The following is a 23,969-nucleotide window of genomic DNA, read 5'->3' as shown; positions in this document are numbered from 1 at the left end:
ATCAGCCCTGGGATTTCTTTGGAAGGAATGATGCTAAAGCTGAAACTCCAGTACTTTGGCCACCTCATGCGAAGAGTTAACTCATTGGAAAAGACTCTGATGCTGGGAGGGATTGGGGGCAGGAGGAGAGGGGGACGACAGAGGATGAGATGGCTGGATGGCATCACTGACTCGATGGATGTGAGTCTGAGTGAACTCTGGGAGTTGGTGATGGACAGGGAGGCCTGGCGTGCTGCGCTTCATGGGGTCGCAAAGAGTCAGACACGACTGAGCGACTGATCTGATCTGAATATGTATTCATCTGCTAGATGAGAAGGCAACTAGTTATCACCAACAAAAATGACCAACTACGGATACCAATGTAAATGTAAGAGAATCAATAAAATAAAGGAACGGAACGGAATTTCACAGAGATAATCAAAGTGAAACCCAAAGTGTTAGAACACCAATGATTACATCCAGGATTAAATGTTTTTTGTTTCCCACTGTTCTCTTTTATCTTGTCTCGGAATGAAGAGACTACACAAGGTACCAGATCTACATATGTAAGTAGTTACAAGACTATATATATATATACACCCCAAATTCAGCACTCATGGGAATAGAAAACAACCAGGCCAGGGCAAAGTATTAATATAAAGTAGCTAAGGCTACCAGTTTGTATCAGCATTTCAATATACCTTTTTTGTTCTTGCAATCTAGTGGCAGTATCAAAAACAAAAGTATGCCACACTGAAATGCTAAGAGAGGAAAAAAAATCCTCAATTTACTAAAACTACTAAAAGGGACATATCTAATCCTAACATGTTATACATATGAACACTTTGGCCAACTGGAAACTATGGAAATTTGTATGTAGAGATATATTAAAGCCTAACACGATTTAGAGATTCATACCAATATTAAAGTGACAACAGCAAAAAAATAAAATTTCAAAGGATTACTAATGGTACAGAATAAAGAAGTCTTTTTTTTTTAACCTGTTTTATTAGGTCAATCTTGAAGTTTGAAAAGACCCATAAATGCAGACTGACCGCTAGCATACCATCAATGACAACTCTTTTAAGGAAAAGTAACTGCTACTGGGTCTAAGACTACTCTTAATAACCTCTCTGGTTCTTACCCATGATGTGTGTGGGTCATTCTGCCTCAAGATCTTCTGTAAGCAGAAAGCATGCTGTATGTTTCACATGGACAAATAGTCTGCTTCTCTACTCCTGAGCAACCCATAGGGGAAAAACAAGGACCGTTCAAAAGCTGGGGATGCCCTACAGAGCTTCTCTGTGCCGTCGCACAAAGGCAGAATGCATTAAATACAAAAAATATTAGATCTCACAAGAACACAGAGCAAAAATATTATTACTGCTCTCTCAACTTTTGCCTTAACTGACAATGACAGCTATCAATTTTCCTAAGTAACCATTTGAAAAAGGAGTATGTTCTGCTTTATAAAGGACACTTTAAAAACTGAAAAAAGGAAATGACAATAGACAGGCACCAAAAACTTCTACCAAAATAAGTGTCTTAATGCCATTTTTAAAAATCTAAAAAAATTCTAGGGTCATACATAAAATAGTGTATTTGATACATTAAAAGTATACATAATGATACTTTTTGCTCAGTTAAATGCAATACAGACTGAAGTCTTAAAAAATCTACATAATAGACAGTTACACACACTTGCATGTATTCTTTCTCCCTACAAAGAACACACATGTATGTGTCATACACATTTTAGTCAGGCACACATCCATACATAAAAGCAACAAGATCTCCAATGTTACACACAAAAACATGCTGTGCATTCTAAGTCACTTCAGTCATGTCCAACTCTATGCAACCTCATGGACTGTACAGCGCACCAGGCTCCTCTGTCCATGGGATTTTTCCAGGCATGAATATGGGAGTGGGTTGCCATTTCCGTCTCCAGGGAATCTTCCCAACCCAGGGATTGAATCCAGGTCTCTTGCATCTGCTGCATTGGCAGGCGGATTCTTTACCACTAGCACCTGGGAAGCCCATTTATCTAACACTGCCATTACATAATTATATGCACTATACTGTAATATACAATGTAATTAATTTCCAACTAACAAGCATTTGATATATAAATATGTATTATAATACATATATTTAACCCAAGACATGTTATATACCACAGAAATAAGATTTCCAACTAACAAGGTGGTTAGATGGTAAAGAATCTGCCTGCAATGCAGGAGATTCAGGTTTAATCCCTGGGTTGGGAAGACCCTCTAGAGAAGGGAATGGCAACCCCTTTCAATAATATTCTCGCCTGGAGAATCCCATGAACAAAGGAGCCTGACGGACTACAGTCCATGGGGTTGCAAAGAGCTGGACAAGACTGAGCGACTAAGCATGCACACACATGTACAGTATTAATATCCCCTGATCCACAATTTGCTGAGATTAAAGAACCAAAGTGGGTAATTCAAAAGTGAAGTGAACATTCAGGGGGAAAGCAATATCGAGAGAGAAACTGAAACAGCCACTTAAATAAGCAATGTATATAGGCCCTCATATTCATAAGCCAGGGTGCAATGTTAAAATCTGACAAATTACCAAGTACTGCTGCTGCTGCTGCTAAGTCACTTCAGTCGTGTCAGACTCGGTGCGACCCCACAGACGGCAGCCCACCAGGCTCCCCCGTCCCTGGGATTCTCCAGGCAAGAACACTGGAGTGGGTTGCCATGCAAGTACTGAAGAGTGTCAAAACACCCAACTTAGTACCAAGACGAATGGGGTGATGGTATAAGCGAGTAGACACCTGTTTCATTATGAAATAACATACATGCTCCCATTATAAGGTAGATAACACTTGATGTTCACAATGCAGTAATTTAAACTAAAAAATAAAGATGGAAAGATTTCAAACCTGCAAGGCAGTCAGTCCTAGCTTTAGCTCTATGAAGTCACTTAGTATCATCAGGCCTCAGATTCCTCATCTATCAAATAAAGCATCCAGATCAATCTTTCCCAAACTGCATTGCACAGAAAATTTAAAAAAAAAAAAAAAAAAAAAAAAAAAGCTACAGAGATTCTCTAACATGTAGACACTAATACTAAATAAAATCAATACTATGGTCAAAAATGCCTCAGCCTTTAACATGCTAATATGTACTGTAATAAAGAGCACAGGGTATTCAGTTTTTTCCAAATTTAAATTATAATAGGTTTTTTTTTTAATTGGAGAAGGAAATGGCAACCCACTCCAGTGTTCTTGCCTGGAGAATCCCAGGGACGGGGGAGCCTGATGGGCTGCCGTCTATGGGGTTGCACAGAGTCGGACACGACTGAAGTGACTTAGCAGTAAGCAGGTTATTTTTTAGTTTTGAACTACAATTCCTGTGATATGTGTTCTGCACAACATTTTGCTAAGCACTCTAACAAATAATGACCTTGTTAAAGATCATGACCTTGTTAAAGTGTTAAAGAACCCGACTGCCAATGCAGGAGATCTGGGTTCGACCCCTGGGAAGGGAAGATCCCCTGGAGGACGAAATGGCAACCCCCGCCAGTATTCTTGCCTGGAGAATCCCATGTACACAGGAGCCTGGTATGCTACAGTCCACAGGGTCGCCAAGAGTCAGACAAGACTGAGCATGTATGAATGCTAACAAATAACTGCTATGTTCTCTTCCAGGTATGAAGTTCATTCTACATTCCAGGGGTGGGGGAAAAGTGATCCAGTTTACCTAGTTTTAATCACCCCATTTTCAAAGTATCAGCAAATATACTCAAAGAGTAATGAAAGAGTAAAAGGACAATGATACCATTTTCTCCTCCCTTTTGACCCACATTTCAGGCTCGAGGAAAAGGTGACAGGAAACAGTGAATTATAAGAAAGCTTTGGTGTCCTTCACATAGCAAAGGTAATTTTGTTAATTTCTATAAACTAATAACATGTATTAAATGCCTCAGAGATTCAGAGAATAGCATATTTTTGGTATACTGTATTTTAAAATGTGTTTATTCTAAGAATTACAAATGTTAAGTGCCATTTATTGAATTTTTAAATGAATGAGTTAAAAAAATCATTAATTTTCCCCTTAAAAAAAAACCAACAAATAGTATTGTTCTATATTCACCTGGGGTATCTAGTGTTAAGCTTTTTGCCAAGTGACCTGACAGCTATACTTTATCATGGAAACAGTATAGCAAATGCATTCTATCTCAGTTTACTTCCTGAGGAAGGGTAACTAATCTTCATATGCAGGACACTGGAATGGAAGAATATGGGGCTGGGAAAAATAAAAATGAATGAGAGGCTCAGTCCTGCAATGGCTGTTACTGCTGGGAAAAACATTCCTAAGTCAAAGCCCAAAGATATTCTGAATTCCACTATTCGTCAAAAATTCCTCCAGTAAGTACAATTACTATTATCACCTTTGTTTCTGCCTTTGAATCTTGGACCCAAGAAATCTGAAGTGACATGAAAGTAAGTCATGCTGCCTGAAATATTGCTTTTACACTGGAGAACTGTACTGAGGTGTCTGAATTCAACATATATTAATCGAATTGTAATGATCAGAAACTATACTTACACAAAGAACGATTTTCCTAAATTTGAGGGTTGGGAAGTGTCTACACACTCATTTCTATATACTCTGAATTTGCTCAGGCATGAGAGAAAGCTGCTTCATTTTAAAGTCTTGCTCTGTGGCATTTTCAGTTTTAAAGCAACTCAGCTGAGCTTGATGCAAGCCTACAGTGTTCTTTTTAAAGTACATACATATGGCGGATACTTGAATATCAGTTGTGAATCTCTAGGCTTACTAGAATTCTTATAAAACATTCTGACCACAACACTTTTGCATCTTAATTTCCAATATACAGTCTGTAAGCAGGGTTAGTCAAGGAAATTTCCAATATCAGCCAATTCCTTTCCACTGTGTTCTGAGAACTATAGCAAATCCTCAAAGTGGGAGGCTGAGAGCAGAACTAGTTTGGCTATCAAAATCACAAGTGTCTTGAAATGTACTAGTAGATCCTGCTGATGATCCAACTGAAGAATTTAGAGGAAAAAAAGTGAGGATGGGGGGAATGCAGGAAGACTATAGAGAACTTGGACTTGAGTGTACTGGTTCCAGCTCTGTCACTCTGGCATCACCAAGCCTCAGTTTACTAATGAAAGCCACACTTCACCTGAAACATTGAAAGTGACCATAAATGAATAAAGAGAAACTTGTAAACTTTTCCAAGCTTTAATCTTTTGGTGCAGGATGGTGGCAGTGGTGTAGCAGGCAGATTGATGGAAGCATGCCATTTGGTAACTGTTCATGTTTACACATGCTATTCTTTATACCAAAAATATCCCGAGGCTGGCTGACTTTTAAGACCTACTTTAACATACTAAGCAGCACTGATTTTACCTGTAAAATGAATGTAATAAAATATCTGTCTCACAGGACTGCTTTTAAGGACCAATATGCCAAAATATGCAGTAAAATTTGCAACAAATTTAACCTAGACTTAGTATCAGCGCCACCATCCCCCCTCCACACACACACACACCAAAATACAAAACAACCCAACTACAAAAACTGACCAAAAACTTAACAGTTATTTCACAGAGGAGATAAAAGTGACACACTGTGGCAGTCAAGTCTCCAAAGATGCCCAAAACAATTCTGTCCCTATAGGTATATGTATCTTCTCCCTTAACTCCAAGACTAGCCTGGCAACTTCCTCTCTCTCGGGAGGCTCTTTCTCAGAACCCAGCCACCATGCTGTGAGGCAGTCCTTGCAGCCCAAGTGAAGGAACCAAAAAAAAAAAAAAAAAAAAAAGACCCTGGCTGAGCTCCCAATCTAGAATCCAGATGACTCTTGAGCTGTCCACATCGCAGCCATTCTAGCCCCTGCAGACGGCAGCCTGTTTGACTATAATCATCCCAGCACCACAGCTGATACCATGAAGCAAAAGAACCTCCCACTCAAGACACAGATTGCAAAATAATGAAATGCTGTTTTGTCACTTAGAGTGGTGGTTTGTTTTTACAAACAATCAAAACACATGACAAAATTCCCAGGTATACACTCTAGCAAACATGTACACATATGCATCAGAAAATATAGCTTTTAATGTTCATAGTAGCATTACTCATAAAAAACGAGGAAACCCAAATGTTCAACTAATATATATATATATATATAAATCCAAGTCAGAGACCCTTTATATAGGGTATTTTTTAAAGCTCCAAACTAAGCAAAATTAGCAATATACTGTCTAGAAATACATACATGAGCTTTTTTTTCCTCAGTATTTCAAAGGAAATGTTAAACAGAACTCAGGACAGTGGTTTCCTAGCGTGAAAAGGCAAACAAGAAGGATAGGCTAGGGAAGCAACACAGATAATGTGCAGTTGGTAATGTTCCAGTTCTCTAGTTGTGTTGGAGTTTCACAGGTGTTTATCATGTTCCTAACTATATATAAGGGTTTATACATTCTTTTATATGCAAGTTGCATTCTCGATATAGTTTGACTTACAAAAATTTTATGTAGAACATTATGAGGCAATTCACAACCAACAATTATGACCTCCAACACTAATTACACAAACGCTTATTAAAAGTCCAAAACGATTCTTATTTCAGAAGGAAAATCTTTTTTGTTGCTTTAAATTGTTTATATCAGACACTTCATTTAAATGCAGCAAATTATTTTAACAATCAAAATAAGTATCTTAAACAGGAGAAAAGATCTCCCTTTCTAAGTGACTAACTCATTTTTAACCATCTTCAAAAAAAAAAACACAAAAAACTCTTACATTTAAAAAGATTTTAGTCATTCCTCAAACTCATTCTTCTACTTGGAACAAATGACTGGACTTGACAGTTTTAAGATTACAGTTCATCTGCTGCACATTGTTTCATTATCCTGTTCCTACAAATGCCAGGAAGCTGCTTAGTATATTAAAACAAAACTCTTTTTTAGCTAACTAGAATAAAAATATTAGGACTAAAATTAAACTTCCATGAAGCAAGTTCATTAAGTTTTTAAATTTAAGAACATATTCAATGTCTTAATTGTCAATATATTCAACAAACCTTACTCACTATAACAATTTTTTTAAAGGCACCCTGATGTATGAAGGTTAAAAAAAAAATCAGTTTTAAGCAAAAATGTCACTATAGCACATCAGGTTTAGGACTCATAGGAATGTTGTTATTATTACATGAATAACAGTATAATTAAAGAGCAGATCAATCATTTTGTTAGAGTCCAACACACAGTAAAAGAAGATAAAGAGTTTATATCTTGGTTTACTTTACTCTTTAAGATCTACAATATTCAATGATTCTCCCAGTGATTAGACACAGACAAACTATTTCCACTGTGGACACTTTAAAGGAGACAAACAACTTATTTCATCCCTAATGAGTATTTTTATTTAGTATCCTTTAACCTTTTATGGTAAAGCTTAAAAATTTCGATCAGACAGAGCTGGAATGCTTCCTAAAGTGTTGCTTAATTTCCATATTAATTACCTGTTACCATAAAGCTTAGTCAAGAACAGAGAAACCAAAGGGATCATTAATCTAACCACATCCAAACTTATTTTTATGAATTTAGTATATTCTAACTAGTACCTGTGTATATAATGATCATTCCTATTCTTCCACATCAAGATATTATTTCTCAAGTTCAAATAAAATGCCAGCTTGTGAATTTCACTCTTCTATAGCTGATATCTTTTTTCATTTATCATCTCAAAAGAACACAGCACTGAAACTGTATCATTCATATGATTTTTAGATATTAACTTACCTGTCTTTTCTTATTCAATGTTCCTTAACTAGTGAGTTAAAACGTGAGACAAAACTTATACTTAAGAGTTGCTGGTATTTTGAAGAAATATTTACTCATGTAACTAAAATCTCCCTCCCTTAAAATTATTCCTAAGGCATCCATCCATCCAACTAGCCATCTCTCAATTGCTGACGGCAATTTCTGATGCTGAGGCAGATTACATCTACAAACACTATCACCTACTTTCTTCAACTCTTTCTTTCTTAACATTAAAATGACATCTTTATTGAGAGTAAGATCTTGATGTTCACTATAAGCAGTTCACCACAGCATTCCAGTGTGTGTGATGGGGGCAGGGAATGGGGGTGTTTCCCCACACCACCAAGAAATTTTCCAACACCAGCTGCGTGTCCTACAACTCAACTGACATTATCTACCTGGAGACAGCATCAGATCCCACAGGGGAAGGGCTCACACCTGCAAGACTGAGCACCTCATCAACTTCAGATGCCAATCACAAGTCCAGGTCACCTGTGCTTCTAACCAACCATGTCCCCTTGAGCTGGATTAATAAACTAGCTCACAGAACTCAAATATCTCATTAAGTAGATCAATGGTTTAATATAAAAGGAGAGAACTCAGTTACAGCCAGGTGAAGAGCTGGTGTGCCGGATGGGGTACGGAGCTTCCATGCTCTCTCTGAACCCATCGCTCAGTCTCTACAAGGTCCTAGAAGTTCTCCAAACTCCGACTGTTTTGGTTTTTATGGAGACTGTTACATAGGAACGACTGATTCAATTATTGGCCACTGGTGATTCTCCAGTGATTAGATCACTCCAGCTCCTCTCCCTTCCCTGGAGGTCAGGGGGTGGAACTGAAAGTCAGACCACTGGCAACCATCTCCCATCCTCAGGTGAGCCAGGGGCTTCCAAACTTCACTCATTAACATACAAATGACACATTCAGAGCTCTCAACATTTAGGAAACTGCTAGGGGATTTAAGGTTTTCGAGGTGGCACGGGAAAGAATCCGGTTGCCAATGCAGGAGACACAGGAGACAAGGGTTCAATCCCTGGGTTGGGAAGATCCCTTGGAGGAGGAAATGGCAACCCACTTCAGTGGCTGGAAAATTTCACGGGCAGAGGAGCATGGCAGGCTATAGCCCATGGGGTCGCAAAGAATCAGACATGACTAAGTACACACAGAAGAGAATTTAGACCAAATATGACTTATTACCACTTTATCCCAACTACACATGATTTTCCTGACAGCACAGTCAAAGCCAAAGTTTATCACACAATAAACACTTCTTGTCCCATCACTGTCATGACCAAAACATAAAATGTGGTTATCATTGTTGCACATTCACTACGCTCCCAATATAATGTAGATATTCTAGGAAGATGATGTTCTTAAGGATCTTCCTTTGTCTTTGTATAGTAATAACAATAAATTATAAATTATAATTATTCATTAGAGGGGGAAATGAGCACCATACCACAATATCTCAATAATAATTTAGGCAAAGAAGGAATAAAAACTTAAGTCTCCTTAAGTGTTTTTACATTACAGGTGTTAAAATCTTGTTCAAAATGGCTCTGGCCTATTTAGTTAAATGAACAGTCATAAACAAAATTTAACTGAAGTCTGCTTTATACTGGGATTAATAAAACTTGTACCTAAATCTCTCACATAAAACAGATAAACTATATTGGATTGTTATTTCTGAAAGAAGTATGCTGGGCATTTCCTACTTTCCTGAAGAATTCACATGAGAAACACTGAAAGTGTTAAAATATCTTAAATCTTTAAGTTGGACCATTATACAAATAGAGCCTAATTCAAAGTTTCTCTCTGGCATGCATTACATGGGATTTGGAGAAGAAAGGATAATAAATACATCTTCCTTATGAATACTGGTTAGCTCAATTTGAAGTTTGAAGAAAGACAGTCCGAGATTTATATTCTCCTTCAACTATTAATGAATTAACTATACAGTCTTTTTTGTTCACAAAAGAAACCAACTGTTATCCATTCAAGTAGCATGGGTTCCATACTAAAGCACAGCAGGAAAATACCACTAAATTTCATCAAAATCATTCTGGCCAATAAACAGAAATGCATTAGAAGCATTCATATGTTTGTTTCACTTAAGAACTGCTAATTAGAAGCTCATAATCTGGAATAACGTTTCCAATAGTATCTTTAAATCACTTCCTAATGCATGACAAATTCTCACACCCCAATAAATACTAAGTTCCTACATAAAAATCAACAACCTCTTCTTTACCTTTCTCTGAAAAAAATTTTTTATCCCAAGAAGCCTTTGAAAGGATTCTACCATCAACCCCTCTCACATTCTTCTTGAAGACCAAGATAACTACTAAATCAATAAAAGAAAAAAGATATTGAAACTGGCTGGGACCTGGGACAGTTTCCTACAGCACTTGTACATAGACAAACATCTCCCTGAGCAACAGAATACAAAGAAACTATAAGGGACTAAAAATAACTCTGTGCATGTGCAGGTTGGGGCAAATTATGAAAAACACCATACAAAAAAGCCAAAAAACCGCTACTTCTGAGGTGCCAGGACCAAAAGCAAGTTGCACATTATCCCTGCACACAGCATCAACAGGGTAGAAAGACTACCTAAGCCACCCACCTGACCCAACCCTCCAATTCTACCATCACCCCTAAGGGACCAGCTCACCCCCCTCTGCAATGTGCAAGCAAGGGATCCCGTTACTTATTTCTGTTCCCTCCTGCTGCAGGAGTCCTTTTATCAATATCTATTGATTAAAGAGGCCTCTTATCAATTTCTATTGACTGATCAATCAGTCGTGTCCAACTCTTTGCAACCCCATGGACTATACAGTCCATGGAATTATCCAGGCCAGAATACTGGAGTGGGTAGCCTTTCCCTTCTCCAGGTAGATCTTCCCAACCCAGGGATTGAACCTGGGTCTCCCTCGTTGCAGATTCTTTACCAGCTGGGCCACAAGGGAAGCCCGAAGAACCCAGGTGGGTAACAATATGGGAAAACAATAAAAGTAGTGGCCATGGAAGACTGGAAGAAAGCAACATGAAAACAACACTCAGAGAAAAGAAAGCTGTTCAAGAGCCCATAATATCTACATAAAATCACAAACAACCTGGAGTCAACGATCCTCTACAAAAATATTAATACATTAAACAGTTCAGTCTTAGGGTTTTCCTAAATTCCTATAGTTCAGCTCCCCTTTCAACATTCTCTTTCAAGAACTACAGCAACTTTTCCTTATGTAAATTTTAGTGTATATACTTTAAAAAGAACAGTTGGCAAAAGCTACAGTTTAAAAAGCCAATAATTTTGCATTTATCTGATTATCATTTGTCTCCTCAAAGTGATGTCTCCTTCTCCAACCTCTCTGTAGTCTTACTGTCTGAAAGGATTAAATCGCTCCATACCTTAAAAAAAACTTGTCTTACAGATACTTCTGATGCAAAAGAGCAGGCAACCTCCTCAGGTGGTTGAAAAGTATGGTGAATCAAATTATTGTCAAACCTTATTTCCGACATACTCTCAACACCCTTCAAGCACTGAAGATTAATCTTACAGTGATGAACAACAATGAAAAAGCAAGACACAAAAGCCACAAGTTCATTTTTCTAAAGTTCTAAGATAGGCAAAACTATATTATTTAGGAATGCACTCAGAATTATACCACCTAGGAGAAAAAGCAGAATGTAATTACTATCACGTGTGTGGTGGGGAGGGGGATGGATTGAGAAAGCACACAACAAGAATTCTGAGGAGGCAGAAATTTTTTTTTCCTAAAAAAGTATTTATTTATTTGGCTGCACTGGGCCTTAGTCGCAGCACACGGGATCTAGTTTCCTGATCAGGGATCAAACCCATGCCCCCTGCATTACAAGCTCTGAGTCTTAGGCAGTGGACCACCAGGGGATGTCCCGGTGGTGGCCATTCTTTTGATGATGGAGGTGATGGTCACGTTGGTATTTATTTTATAATCAGTCATTACACTGCACATTAGGTTTATATACTTTTCAGTATGTGTTTCACCGTAAGGGAAAAATTTTTAATAGACTGAAGCTGAATATCTTCTCACTGATAGAATATGATTCTTTTATGTAAATATTTAAGACATTTTCAGAATATCTCAAAAACTAAAAGAATGCCACCTTCCAGTAATTCTGTACTCCATTATTTTTTCTATGAATTACACAGGTAAGATGGTCTCAGATCAGATCAGATCAGTCGCTCAGACGTGTCTGACTCTTTGGGACCCCATGAATCGAAGCACACCAGGCCTCCCTGTCCATCACCAACTCCCGGAGTTCACTCAAACTCACATCCATCGAGTCAGTGATGCCATCCAGCCATCTCATCCTCTGTTGTCCCCTTCTCCTCCCGCCCCCAATCCCTCCCAGCATCAGAGTCTTTTCCAATGAGTCAACTCTTCGCATGAGGTGGCCAAAGTACTGGAGTTTCAGCTTTAGCATCATTCCTTCCAAAGAAATCCCAGGGCTGATCTCCTTCAGAATGGACTGGTTGGATCTCCTTGCAGTCCATGGGACTCGCAAGAGTCTTCTCCAACACCACAGTTCAAAAGCATCAATTCTTCGGTGCTCAGCCTTCTTCACAGTCCAACTCTCACATCCATACATGACCACAGGAAAAACCACAGCCTTGACTAGATGAACCTTTGTTGTCAAAGTAATGTCTCTGCTTTTGAATATGCTATCTAGGTTGGTCATAACTCCTTCCAAGGAGTAAGCGTCTTTTAATTTCATGGCTGCAGTCACCATCTGCAGTGATTTTGGAGCCCAGAAAAATAAAGTCTGACACTGTTTCCACTGTTTCCCCATCTATTTCCCATGAAGTGATGGGACCGGATGCCATGATTTTCGTTTTCTGAATGTTGAGCTTTAAGCCAACTTTTTCACTCTCCTCTTTCATTTTCATCAAGAGGCTTTTTAGTTCCTCTTCACTTTCTGCCATAAGGGTGGTGTCATATGCATATCTGAGATTATTGATGTTTCTCCCGGCAATCTTGATTCCAGCATGTGTTTCTTTCAGTCCAGCATTTCTCATGATGTACTCTGCATATAAGTTAAATAAACAGGGTGACAATATACAGCCTCAATGCACTCCTTTTCCTATTTGGAACCAGTCTGTTGTTTCATGTCCTAATAACTAGTTTAATAATAAAAACTACTTTAAAAGGTTACATTCTACTTAATAGGAGTTACTGGTGTTTTAAGAATAAGCATGAATTGCTAAGACAGTAGATCTAAAAAGTTCTCATCCCAGTAAAAAAGGGGGGAGGGTAACTATATAAGGTGATTGATAGATGTTAACTGGAGTTTCCCTGGTGATCATTTCAAAATGTATACAAATATTAAATCATATGTTGTATTTCTGAAACTAATGTTATATGTCCATTTTACTTCAATTAAAAAAATTAAAAAGGCATGATAGTCACAAGTGAGTTTCCAGGTTTTGGCCAGGAGCACATTTAAGGTATGCATATACTAGCATTTTAGAAATTAATTATGAATTACTACATTTTAATTTTTAAAATAGTATGAAAAACAGTATATGCTGTAATATTATCTATCCATCTATCTAAAAAAACAGAATCCAATAATTTAAATTTAAAAACCAAATTCAGTCCAAGTCATCTGTAGGATGGAGAGACTGCGAGGTATCACTAAAGAAAAGAACATCCACAGTATGAAGAAAAATCTTTAACTACTTGAGAATAGCTAGTAAACCTGCAAGGCATGAAAAAGAAATTAAAAGGAAATTCCAAAAGAAACCTTACCAACTTGGTTATCAGCAAATCGCTAGTACTTTACTAACAGAAACATAGAATTTCTTTGTTTTTCTGTGGTAATATTTCCCTTGAGATAAGAATAAAAAAAATCAAGAATAGAAGTTTGAAAGTTGAACTACGGAAACTAGTAACTGACAGAAATTACAGATAACTGATGGAGTTTTGAAAATCACTAGTTCTAAAAGAGTCAAACTTCACACAAAGGCCATTTCCATAGCTAAACTTGAACTGTGAAGATCTCCCAGACAGATTTAAGTAAGGGTAGACACTAACTTCCCCTCATCTTTTGAAGTAACAATCTCCAAACAACTTCTCAAAAAACTTCTAATGCAAACACAGATGCAATGAAAATACAAAAGAATTTGGCCAACCCACAACTATACTACCTTAGAAAGAGTAGTCCAGTCCTCTGGCAGTCAGCATCTTTGTCCTGAAAACAAGACAAGCTGACCAACATTAACTCTCTAAATAGTCCTTTAGACTATAGAATTCCAAGAGCAAACAGTCAGACACTACTTAGCCACTGAACAGTAACAACCATAATTCCCTTAACTGGAATGGCTTAATACTTCCAACTTCATTTCTCTCAACTTTTTATAGACAAATCTAAATGAAAACATTCAATTGGATTCAATCATTTTTCCCTCTCATTCAGCTATTCCCTTAAAAGCCCCTCTCTGAAAATTGCCTAGTCATTCGGGCATAACAACTTTAAGCCACCATCAACTCTTCTCTCTTCTTTACATCAAAACAAACGAAGTAATTAGCCATCATCCAACTAGTGAGTGTGTAGTTTGCTAGAAAAGGAACTTTGTGTGCCCAGGCATTTTGATAGGCCAACGTGTTAAGACTTAAATCAGGGCGGCTGATTAAAAAACATAAATGGAGGACGCTGTCATTTAATCCTGCCTTGGAGGCAAAAGATGTAATAAAAAGGACAGATTTTTGAGAACAGGCAGACCTGTATTATTCAATCTTTGAGAGTAATATTGCATTGAAATATTTTTTATCTACTGAAATAAAAGATGTTACCTTACCTCTTCAATTCTAAGATCTAAAATCAAGTTATAAGACCATGTAAAAACTAAGCATTTACCACTTTTTAGAACATACATTCAAGTTACCCTGCAATATTAAGTTCCAAAGAAAGAAAAGTCACTGATGACATGGTCAGCTTAGTATGCCAGTCACAATTTCCTAGAAATTTGCTTTTCTAAAAACAGTACAAACCTGAACAACATAAAGATATTTACCAACTTAAATACAGGTTATATTCCAAAATGTTTAAATGTCTTTCATTTAAAACTATGAAAGTCCTTTTCTGAAGAAATAAGACTCCAAACAGTAGTTCAGTTTCCTGGCAAGTCTACAAATGCCAGTTAACCTACATTTACCTAAGATATGAGAGCCTTGAGTAGTTGCTCCTGTTTCTTCCAGCCCCGCTGCTGCTGCCGCTAAGTTACATCAGTCATGTCCGACTCTGTGCGACCCCACAGATGGCAGCCCACCAGGCTCGTCTGTCCCTGGGATTCTCCAGGCAAGAATACTGGAGTAGGTTGCCATTTCCTTCTCCACTTCCAGCCCTGACCCTCCCCTAACAGATTTTTCTTTTAATCTTATAGTACTGCCTGGTAGCGCAACTGGTGAAAAATCCACCTGCAATTAAGGAGACCCTGGTTCAATCGCTGGGTCTCCCTGGGTCAGGAAGATCCCCTGGAGAAAGGATAGGTTACCCCCTCCAGTATTCTTGGGCTTCCCTGGTGGCTCAGACTGTAATGCAATGCTGGAGGACCTACCTTTGATCCCTAGGTTGTGAAGATCCCCTGGAGGAAGGCATGGCAGTCCACTCCAGTATCCCTCACTGAAGAATCCCCATAGACAGAGGAGCCTGGTGGGATCCATGGGGTCACAAAGAGTCAGACACAACTGAATGACTAAGCACACATTTTCTTTCAATTTCTAAATTCCTGGAAATTATTTATGTAAGAAGATAAAGTCATAGAAACCCTCTCAGAAAAAGAGCAAGAGGTTTAAAAACAAAAAAGCCACCAGAATCAAGATTAAGCAAATGAAGGAGTAAAAATGGAATAGCAGGTTAACCATTTATATATTTTCCCCTTTCAAAAGTATTAATTTTGCCCATGTGTTAACAACTGTGGGTCCTACATTGTTTGAACATGTTTTCCTTTCTTCCCATTTATTGCAGGGACTGAGAGAAGCTACTTTTGGAATCATACATAATACTCAATTACACATTCCATGTGGATAAAACATGGCAAAAAAAAAAAAAAAAAAGGCACGAATAAGACTCATCAGAAGACTCCTTGGTGTTTCAGTGGTTAAGAAGCCACCGATCAATGCAGGAGCTGCTGCTACTGCTAAGTCACTTCAGTCGTGTCCGACTCTGTGTGACCCCATGGATGGCAGCCCACCAGGCTCCCCCGTCCCTGGGATTCTCCAGGCAAGAACACTGGAGTGGGTTGCCATTTCCTTCTCCATTGCATGAAAGTGAAAAGTGAAAGTGAAGTCGCTCAGTCATGTCTGACTCTTAGCGACCCCATGGACTGCAGCCTACCAGGCTCCTCTGTCCATGGGATTTTCCAGGCAAGAGTACTGGAGTGCTTTAATCCAAAAGCAGTAGTGGTGATGTCTCAAAAAAAAGTCATGGATGCGTGACTAGACCTTTACACTAGCAGTAGAATTAAAATCCAGTTTATGTGTGTAGTATTGCCATTATTTAAGTTTTGCCATTATTTAAGTCTCTAAAACAATGCAGGAGACAGGGGTTCAATCTCTGGTTCAGGAAAATTCCATGGGCCAAGGAGCAACTAAGCCCATGTACAACTACTGAGCCATTGCGCCCTAGAGGCTGTGCTCTACAAGTCACCACAATGAGAATCCCATGCAGCGCAACTAGACAAAGTCTGCACACAGCAATGGAGCACAGCCAAAACGCTAAAAAAAAAAAAAAAAAAAGAAAAGGAAAAAAGAACTCATAATAAGCACAGGCTCACCAATAAAAAGCTTCTAATAATTCAAACGAATTTAGGAGTTCCACAAAAACTAAATCTAATAAAACCTTCAGAATTTCTCCTGAGACATAGGATTCAACTTTGGAGAAGGGAATGGCAACCCACTCCAATACTCTTGTCTGGAAAAAACGGACGGAGAAGCCTGGTAGGCTACAGTCCATGGGGTCAGAGAGTCAGACACATCTGAGCGACTTCACTTTCTTTTCACTTTCAAGTCGTTTAACAGACTTGGGCTAAAAGCACTGACTTATAATGTACTCAGGTGAGTTACTAACCAAAACCCAGAATGACTGAATCTGATTCTAACCTGCAGTTCAATTTGAAGATGATATATAAACTGTATTTATGCTCATTATATTCAAGTATTATAGAAAATAAATGCTACCCAGAGATAAGAGCTCCTCTTTATCACAGAGTTGAGGAACAAAGATAACATTCTTCACATTACAGTGTACTATTAGTATCCTACAAGCAGGATTTAAAAGCAGTAATGGACAGATAGAAAGACATGATAAAGCAAATTAAGTAAATACTAACTGGCGAAGGAAATGGCAACCCACTCCACTATTCTTGCCTGGAAAATCCCACAGAGAGGAGCCTGGTGGGCTACAGGCCATGGGGTCACAAGAGAGTCGGACACGACCTAGCAACTAAACAACAAAGTGCAGAACCTACATGTTCAGTATGAGCGCTCACTGTAAAACTTTCAACTTTTCTGTATGCTTGAAAATTTTCATAATATGACAATCAAGCAATATACTGAGCTGCTGAACTGTACAGTGCTTTATAATACAGGTTAACTGCAGTATTGTCTTTCCTAACAGCATTAAGTTTTCAAAGTAAACAAAATGAGGGAAAAAAATGTTTCAGTCACTGGAGAATATCAATCATTCCATTATTTCTGAGAGCATGTATGCACTGATTCATAATAAGATACTACGATGAAGACAACTTTTAACACTTTCTCATACCACACAAAGCACCCAAAACTTACTGACAGCATAAAAATCAGAGAAGACAAAGCATGGGCAGGCTAGTAAGTCTGCCCATATTCATAGTAACTGGGTCAGAACCTAGAATGCAATTCCTTAATCAAAGTTTCTCAGACCAACATTGTGCAAACTGCTTATGGCAGTAAGGGGTGTGTGCAGTCTTATTCAAGTTGGCCCTCAATACATGAATAAGGACAGAAAAAAGTTCCAGAGTGGTTGCTGACAGAGCCTAACTTCCCCAGCACCTATGAGACGCCTCAGGAAACCTGTGATTACTACCTACAGGAGCCACCACACTCAGCCAGTGGGAGCAGGTCCAATCCCCTCATCCAACCCAGGAGCTCCACACACTTCTGCGCCTCCTCCCTAAGTGTTCTTACAAGTGGAAAGATCTCCAGAGCTCAAGGCTTGAGGAGTTTTCAATTACAATGAAATCAGTGACAGTACACCTGTTCTGAAGGGCCTCTGGGTTGCTGCTGCTAACAATTCCATAAAGAGACTTAAGATTTTGTGACACTTCTGTTCTAAAATTGGTTTTGTTACCCATTTGGTCATCTTCAGAACTGAGGTCAACAGCCTCTGTCATCTGTCAAGTGAAGAAAAACATGGAGACCTCAAAGTACAGGAAGTAGTCCCCAACTTACAGCTTATGTTCCAAAGGTTTATCACTCCTCTGAAAACATGTTGGTACTAATTAACCTATTTATACCAAAGTTTCTATGGAAAATTGCCTCCCAAGTTTCAACTCCATAAACTGCAGCTTTCTGCCCTGCTACCCTTTTACAGTTAACTGCAGTCAAAACTCAAGGCTGAGAGAGTTCTCCTTCCAGGCTCCAGGGAGAATCCCTTTCCAACCTTGCAGGCAGGGGAAAAGAGCAACTCCTCTTTTATAGGGAGCTTTTCCACTGCATCTGTGGGAAAAGCTACCACAATTTAACAAGATAATGGTTATGGGAAAAGCATTTGGTTAATATACAAGTATTGACAGCTACAACAAAAATAAGTAGAAACTATATTCTGCACCAGATAAAAAGATAAAATTAGGTGCTGTTAAACAAGTTGGTCTACCTAATGTTTGCCAAGTACAAACAACAAATTCTCAAACTGTGTCCTCATGTATGATCAACTCAACTGATAAGGGGGAAAATTACTAAAGTGAAGTGGGGAACAGATCATTACCCAAAATGCAGTGAAGTTCTAAAAAAGTGCAGTGTACTTTAAAATTCAATAAATATTAATGAACATCACATACCACACCTTCTAACAACTGGTAAGCTTTATAAAATAACTTGAATGACAAACTTTTTAAAAAACAAGTATAACTTTGTGACAATGAGTCACCTTTGGCAGCTAACTAGAGTCTTACACAATGTAAGTACTACTGTTAAAATTTATAGAAATAACTTACAATCAAACAGAGGAAGTAAACTTTTCACTAAAAAGACCTCAGAAGTGAAGCCAGTGTACAGAGACATGAAAAAAAAAAAAAAAAAGGATCAGGGAAGGTCAGAGAAAAATTGGTTTGCGGGTACAGAACTTGAGAGGAACATTCAAATATTATTAAAGGTTCATGTCACTACTACATGTTAAAACAGTAATCTGAGAGACTCCCAAGACAGTATAATACTTGAGTGTCTGAGAATCAAAGGGCTTTGAAGAAAAACTACTTTTAAAATTTAAATTTTTCAATAAGAATGGATTTTAAGAATAAGATACCTGAATTCTTTGAAAGACATGACAGGAAAAACGTAAGTGAGCAAACAAGGAATTTTTTTTTTTTTTTTGGACTGAAAATTCTAAGTCATCTGAATTATATTTAAGATTTATACTGGCAAATCTCCATTCACAATAAAAGATAGGGAAAATTCCTTTATTATAAAAGGCTATTTACTACTAGTCAGAATTATCTAACAGTATGAACATAAATGTTTAACCAAGAATATAACAAAACATAAATATTAAAACTATCAGTAAGCTGAACAGCTACATCAAATAGATTTTTAAGACTTCTGAGGTTTATATACCTTTAGAGTATGTGAATCAAAGTCAAACGTTATGTATTCTACTAAAGGATACTTCTAAAATGTGTCTTATACATAGAAAAAGGGACACAAAACAAATTTTTGTGTGAGTGAAAAAGGATTTTGTTCTCCAAAAACCCTTGGAGTATGTTTTCGAAACTAGAGAAGAAATCAACTTTTAATTTTTTGCCATATTAAAAAAAAAACTTATCTGTGAAGCAATCCAGTAAGACTTTTCATGAATAACATTCAATTTTAGTAAAAACTCTTTGGCTGGCTTGATGCACAGGTCTAACCTTCCTTCAAAATAAGGAAAAATACCAATCGTCTCATTATGCAGCTGTTAATTTCTCTGCAATCTTTAATTTAAGCCTCAATGTTACTAATAAAAATTCTGCTTTTAAAAATTATACTCTCCAGAAACAGAATTCACAATTTTTGTTACCCGAAACGTTTGGTCAACCATGCACTTCTGCTCTCGTAATCTGAAAAAACAGAACTTTCTCTTTTCACATTGTTCAGCAACATATTAGCAGTTTTCATTTTCTAGTTCCAATTTCATTTTTAATCTCACTTGCTTATGTGTTTAAAAGCTAGGACTAAGAATACTCTGGTTCATAAGGCTTCACAGGAATTTATTTTCTTCTGTGATTCCAAGTAACACAAAAGTTATTTAAAAAAAGAAAAAAAAAAAAAAACACACCTCTAAAATGCTTTTGAAAACGTTTCATGGAAGCATGTCACAGCTGTTAATTGTCTATGTAAACTGAATTCTCCAGGAGTGGACCCCTCTGCTGTTCAACAGACGATGCATTACCAATTTTTCTATCTGTGACAGAACTTCAGTTGGTATTTTAACATCACTCCCCCAAATATTTATTAGTCATATATTTAGTACCTCTCAAGAAGATTTTCTCTCTAATCCCAGCGATAAATACCAGTTTAGTCGGGTCTGATTATAAAGAAGTAAGATTAACTCAACGGTGATGGGTCAAGATGAATTAAGTTAGTTAAAAGGCATAGACTCAGACTAAAATAAAACCCACAGGAAACTTAGGCTGGGCAAGTTGCAAAAAATATTAAAGCACTCGTCCTATCACAGACCAATGAATTAAATTAGATAAATTAGCCAGTGCTCTTAATGGGGTAATTTCCTAAAACCTGAGGTCAGTCCCTGATGCCATGTGCAACTTCAGTATTAAAATCCAGGGCTCCCATCCACTATGCTACTGTTTGTTCTCTAATCCACAAACCTTCTTACAGAGACCAATAAAGGAACTAATGTAACGCTTTCGGATATTGTGCATAACATACTGAGGGTGACAGTTTGGCTAAGTGTCATGAGCCAAGGTAATTGTGGACCGGTGAGGTGCGGAATGCACTTAAGGGCCATGAAAAAAAAAAAAAAAAAAAGCCACTCTTGACAATATCTCACGTTAAATAAATTAGCGTCCCTAGCTTTCAGATCACTTTCAGGGATATTATTTCCTTTGCTCCAACACCTCGCTCCCTCGCTTTTTTCCCTTCCCGTCTGAGAGCCCAGAGACACAACGTAAAAGCGTGCAACTGCGAGTCTGAGCAGACGAGGCTCCGGCACATCGGGACTCACCTCCAACTGCAACGGGGCACCCCCCTGGGCGATCCCACCCCAGCCAGCCGAAAAGGCGCCCGAGAAGCTGAGAGCCCCGGGCAGTGGGGAGGCGGGGAGTCCGCCGCCCGGCACCCCGCGAAGCGGGTCGGGCTCTGGGGGCCGAGCCGGCCTCGAAGAGCCACGTTCGCCCTCCGGGGAGTCGACAGGCTGGCCCAGCCCGGGGTCAAGGTCCCGCTCGGGCCCCGACGCCCCGCCTCGAGCCGCGCGGGGAAACTTCGCCCGCGGACGGGGGCGCGCCCGAGCTCGGGACCCACGGCCGGTCCGGGCAGAGCGGGCGGTGGGGGGGAGGGGGGGGAGGTAGCGGCGGCGGGGGAGGGGCAGCGGGCACTCACCACGGGTCGAACTCGTGGATGATGCTTTCGAAACGGATGACCGCGAAGAGGCGCGAGCTGAAGCCGGCGAGCCAGGCCAGGAAGAGAATGGTGAAGGAAAGCAGAGACTGCCAGCCGGCCGGCTGCGACAGCCCCCCGGACAGCCCCGCGGGGGCCGGCTTAGGCGCCGCGCCGCCCGCCGCCTTGTGCGCACACTGGGCCCCGGGCCCGTGCCGGCTGTTCCCCAGGGCCATGAGGCCGCTCCACGGGGACGAGTTGAGGGACGACTTGTGCTTGCTCTCCGGGGCCGAGGGCTCCGCCATGTTGTGCCCCGGCGGCGGGTCTCGCTCCGCGCCGCCGCCGCCGCCTGGTGCGAGGGGTGCTGGGCGGGGACCCAGAGGAGGAGGAGGAGGAGGAAGAATGAGGAGAGGGAGGAGGGAAGAGCGCGGCGCGCGCCCGCCCTCAGCGCCGCGAGGCCAGAAAACTGGGGGTGGAGGCGGCGGCGGGGAGTCTCCGCCTCAGCAGTGGCCGCGACCGCCGCTCTCTCAACTCGGATGGCCCTTGCGCCCCTCTAGCCATCCGTCTCCTCAGTGGAGCTGCGGCAACGGCGAAAACTGACGGGACGAGGGCGCCAGAGAAAGAGCAGGAGCAGTCGGAGGCGGCACCACCGCTCGGAGCAGCAGTGACATTCCCCTCACAACCGCCGCCCGCCGCGCCGTGAGGAACAGGAGGAGGAGCCCCCGGGCGTCCGGGCGGAGCTCAGGCTACCTTTGGCTCCGCCCCCGACCCAACAGGAACTGGCCCCTCCGCCTGTCACAATGCGACAGGTCCGTAAGGGGGCGGGCCCAGAGCCCTGGTGCCGGCCAATAGGAGTGCGAGCTGGGGCGGGGCTTGGCCCAACCGTTCTCCTCTCCCCTCCTCCTCCCCCTCCCGGCCTCGCGCCCGTTGGCCCGCAGCGGCTGTGCTGCGCGGCTACGGCTTCATTGTCAGTTGAAAGAGGCGGTTTCACGCGCTTATGTAGGCGGCGAGGAAGTGTGCTGGCGTTGCGTGGAGCAGAGCCGGGCCGAGAGGGCGGGAAGTGATAAAGGAGAGCCGGACGACCTCCCTTAGAAGCGGCTTAGGGGACTCGAGGAGCGCCGCGCGGACCGGCGAGGCTCTCACGGGCTCTCCGCGGTCGTCACTTTTAACCCGCTTTGCGCGGAGCGCCCAGCACGTGACTGGGCGCGCAGGCGCTCTGCCCTAGTGCCCGGCGCGTAGGTCGGGCGCGCAGAGCTCGGCCGCCCCTAGGCGCCCGCTCTTGGCGCGTCAAGTGAACCGCCCGCGGCCGCGCTCAGATTCCGTTCTGCGAGCTGCGACCCGCCGCCTGCCTCAGAGGTCGCGCGCGAGGACGCGTTTGCCGGCGCTGGAAATTCGTTGGAGCTGGCGGAGAAGCCCCTAGCTCGGGAAGGAGCACGTGGGGCAAGTGAAGTGCGACTTTCTCCGGCGTTTTTCACTTCTTGTATTTTCCTGAATGCAGAGATAACGTTGATTCTCTGGAAATGAGGGCAAATGTAGGAAATCGTTGTTAACAGTTGCGTATACTCCATCAGTCGAGTGAAACTTTCTGTGGACGTTCAGCTATTACCCAGTCCTCTTTTTAGCAGGTGATAGCGAATTCCTGTATACGAATTTTTGCACGTCTAGGTTGTATTTTTACATCTTTCTCCCCGTTTACCCACGCCCCTGCCCCCCAAAAGAAAGTGGTACCGGGTAGACTAAACTCAAAGCAAAATAAGTTTAAATATAAGTGGGGTAACCAAGTTTTATTGAAACTATATTTCAATAAAAATTAGCGTGTATAAAGACTAGAAGTGCTCTGATATGAGCTAAATGAACAAGTATCGTTAGAGGCTGCTCTTTATTTTTTTTTAGAGGCTGCTCTTTAAAACAACTGGATCCAGCTACGTAATCTTAGCCCACTAAGTGATTAACTTTTCTCTCCTTTCCTTACAATAATAAATAAATAAATAGTCTCATTAAAGAAAGAACGAAAAGGTTTCCAGAAATAAACTTTCCCACTAACGACTTAATAGCCGACATTTATTAAACACCCAAATTTTAATGAAAATTATGATAGAATATTAACTGAGTCCTGTTGTACCAGAATTCTAGGTGACATGCTGTTTATCAGAGCTCTAACCTTGTATGCGAACATGCCAGCATTTAGAGAACTTGCGCCTACAGTGAACCCAGGTTCTATCAGCCTAAAATAAATTGTTTTTATTTTAATTTATTTGGATAATCTCTATTGCCTTTTGTGTAGATGCTGCCTATTCAATTGTGCATTTTCTTCTTTTGCTTGCTTTTTG

At 40.4% G+C, this 23,969-nt stretch overlaps 1 protein-coding gene across 1 annotated transcript in view; it reads right to left on the bottom strand.

Annotated features, from left to right (window-relative positions):
* The window catches only part of STT3B (STT3 oligosaccharyltransferase complex catalytic subunit B), a 104,174-nt gene extending 81,416 nt beyond the window's left edge, over window positions 1-22,758 (bottom strand). Inside the window, exon 1 of the mRNA XM_025272339.3 lies at window positions 21,643-22,758. Coding sequence (XP_025128124.1) covers window positions 21,643-21,944 — 302 coding nt within the window. The 5' untranslated portion in view covers window positions 21,945-22,758. The remainder of the gene's footprint in view (window positions 1-21,642) is intronic.
* Between the last annotated feature and the right edge of the window lie 1,211 nt (window positions 22,759-23,969).

Source organism: Bubalus bubalis, chromosome 21 (genome assembly GCF_019923935.1).
Source record: "Bubalus bubalis isolate 160015118507 breed Murrah chromosome 21, NDDB_SH_1, whole genome shotgun sequence".
NCBI classification, from domain to species: Eukaryota; Metazoa; Chordata; class Mammalia; order Artiodactyla; family Bovidae; genus Bubalus; species Bubalus bubalis.
This window is presented reverse-complemented; position numbering and strand designations above follow the sequence as displayed.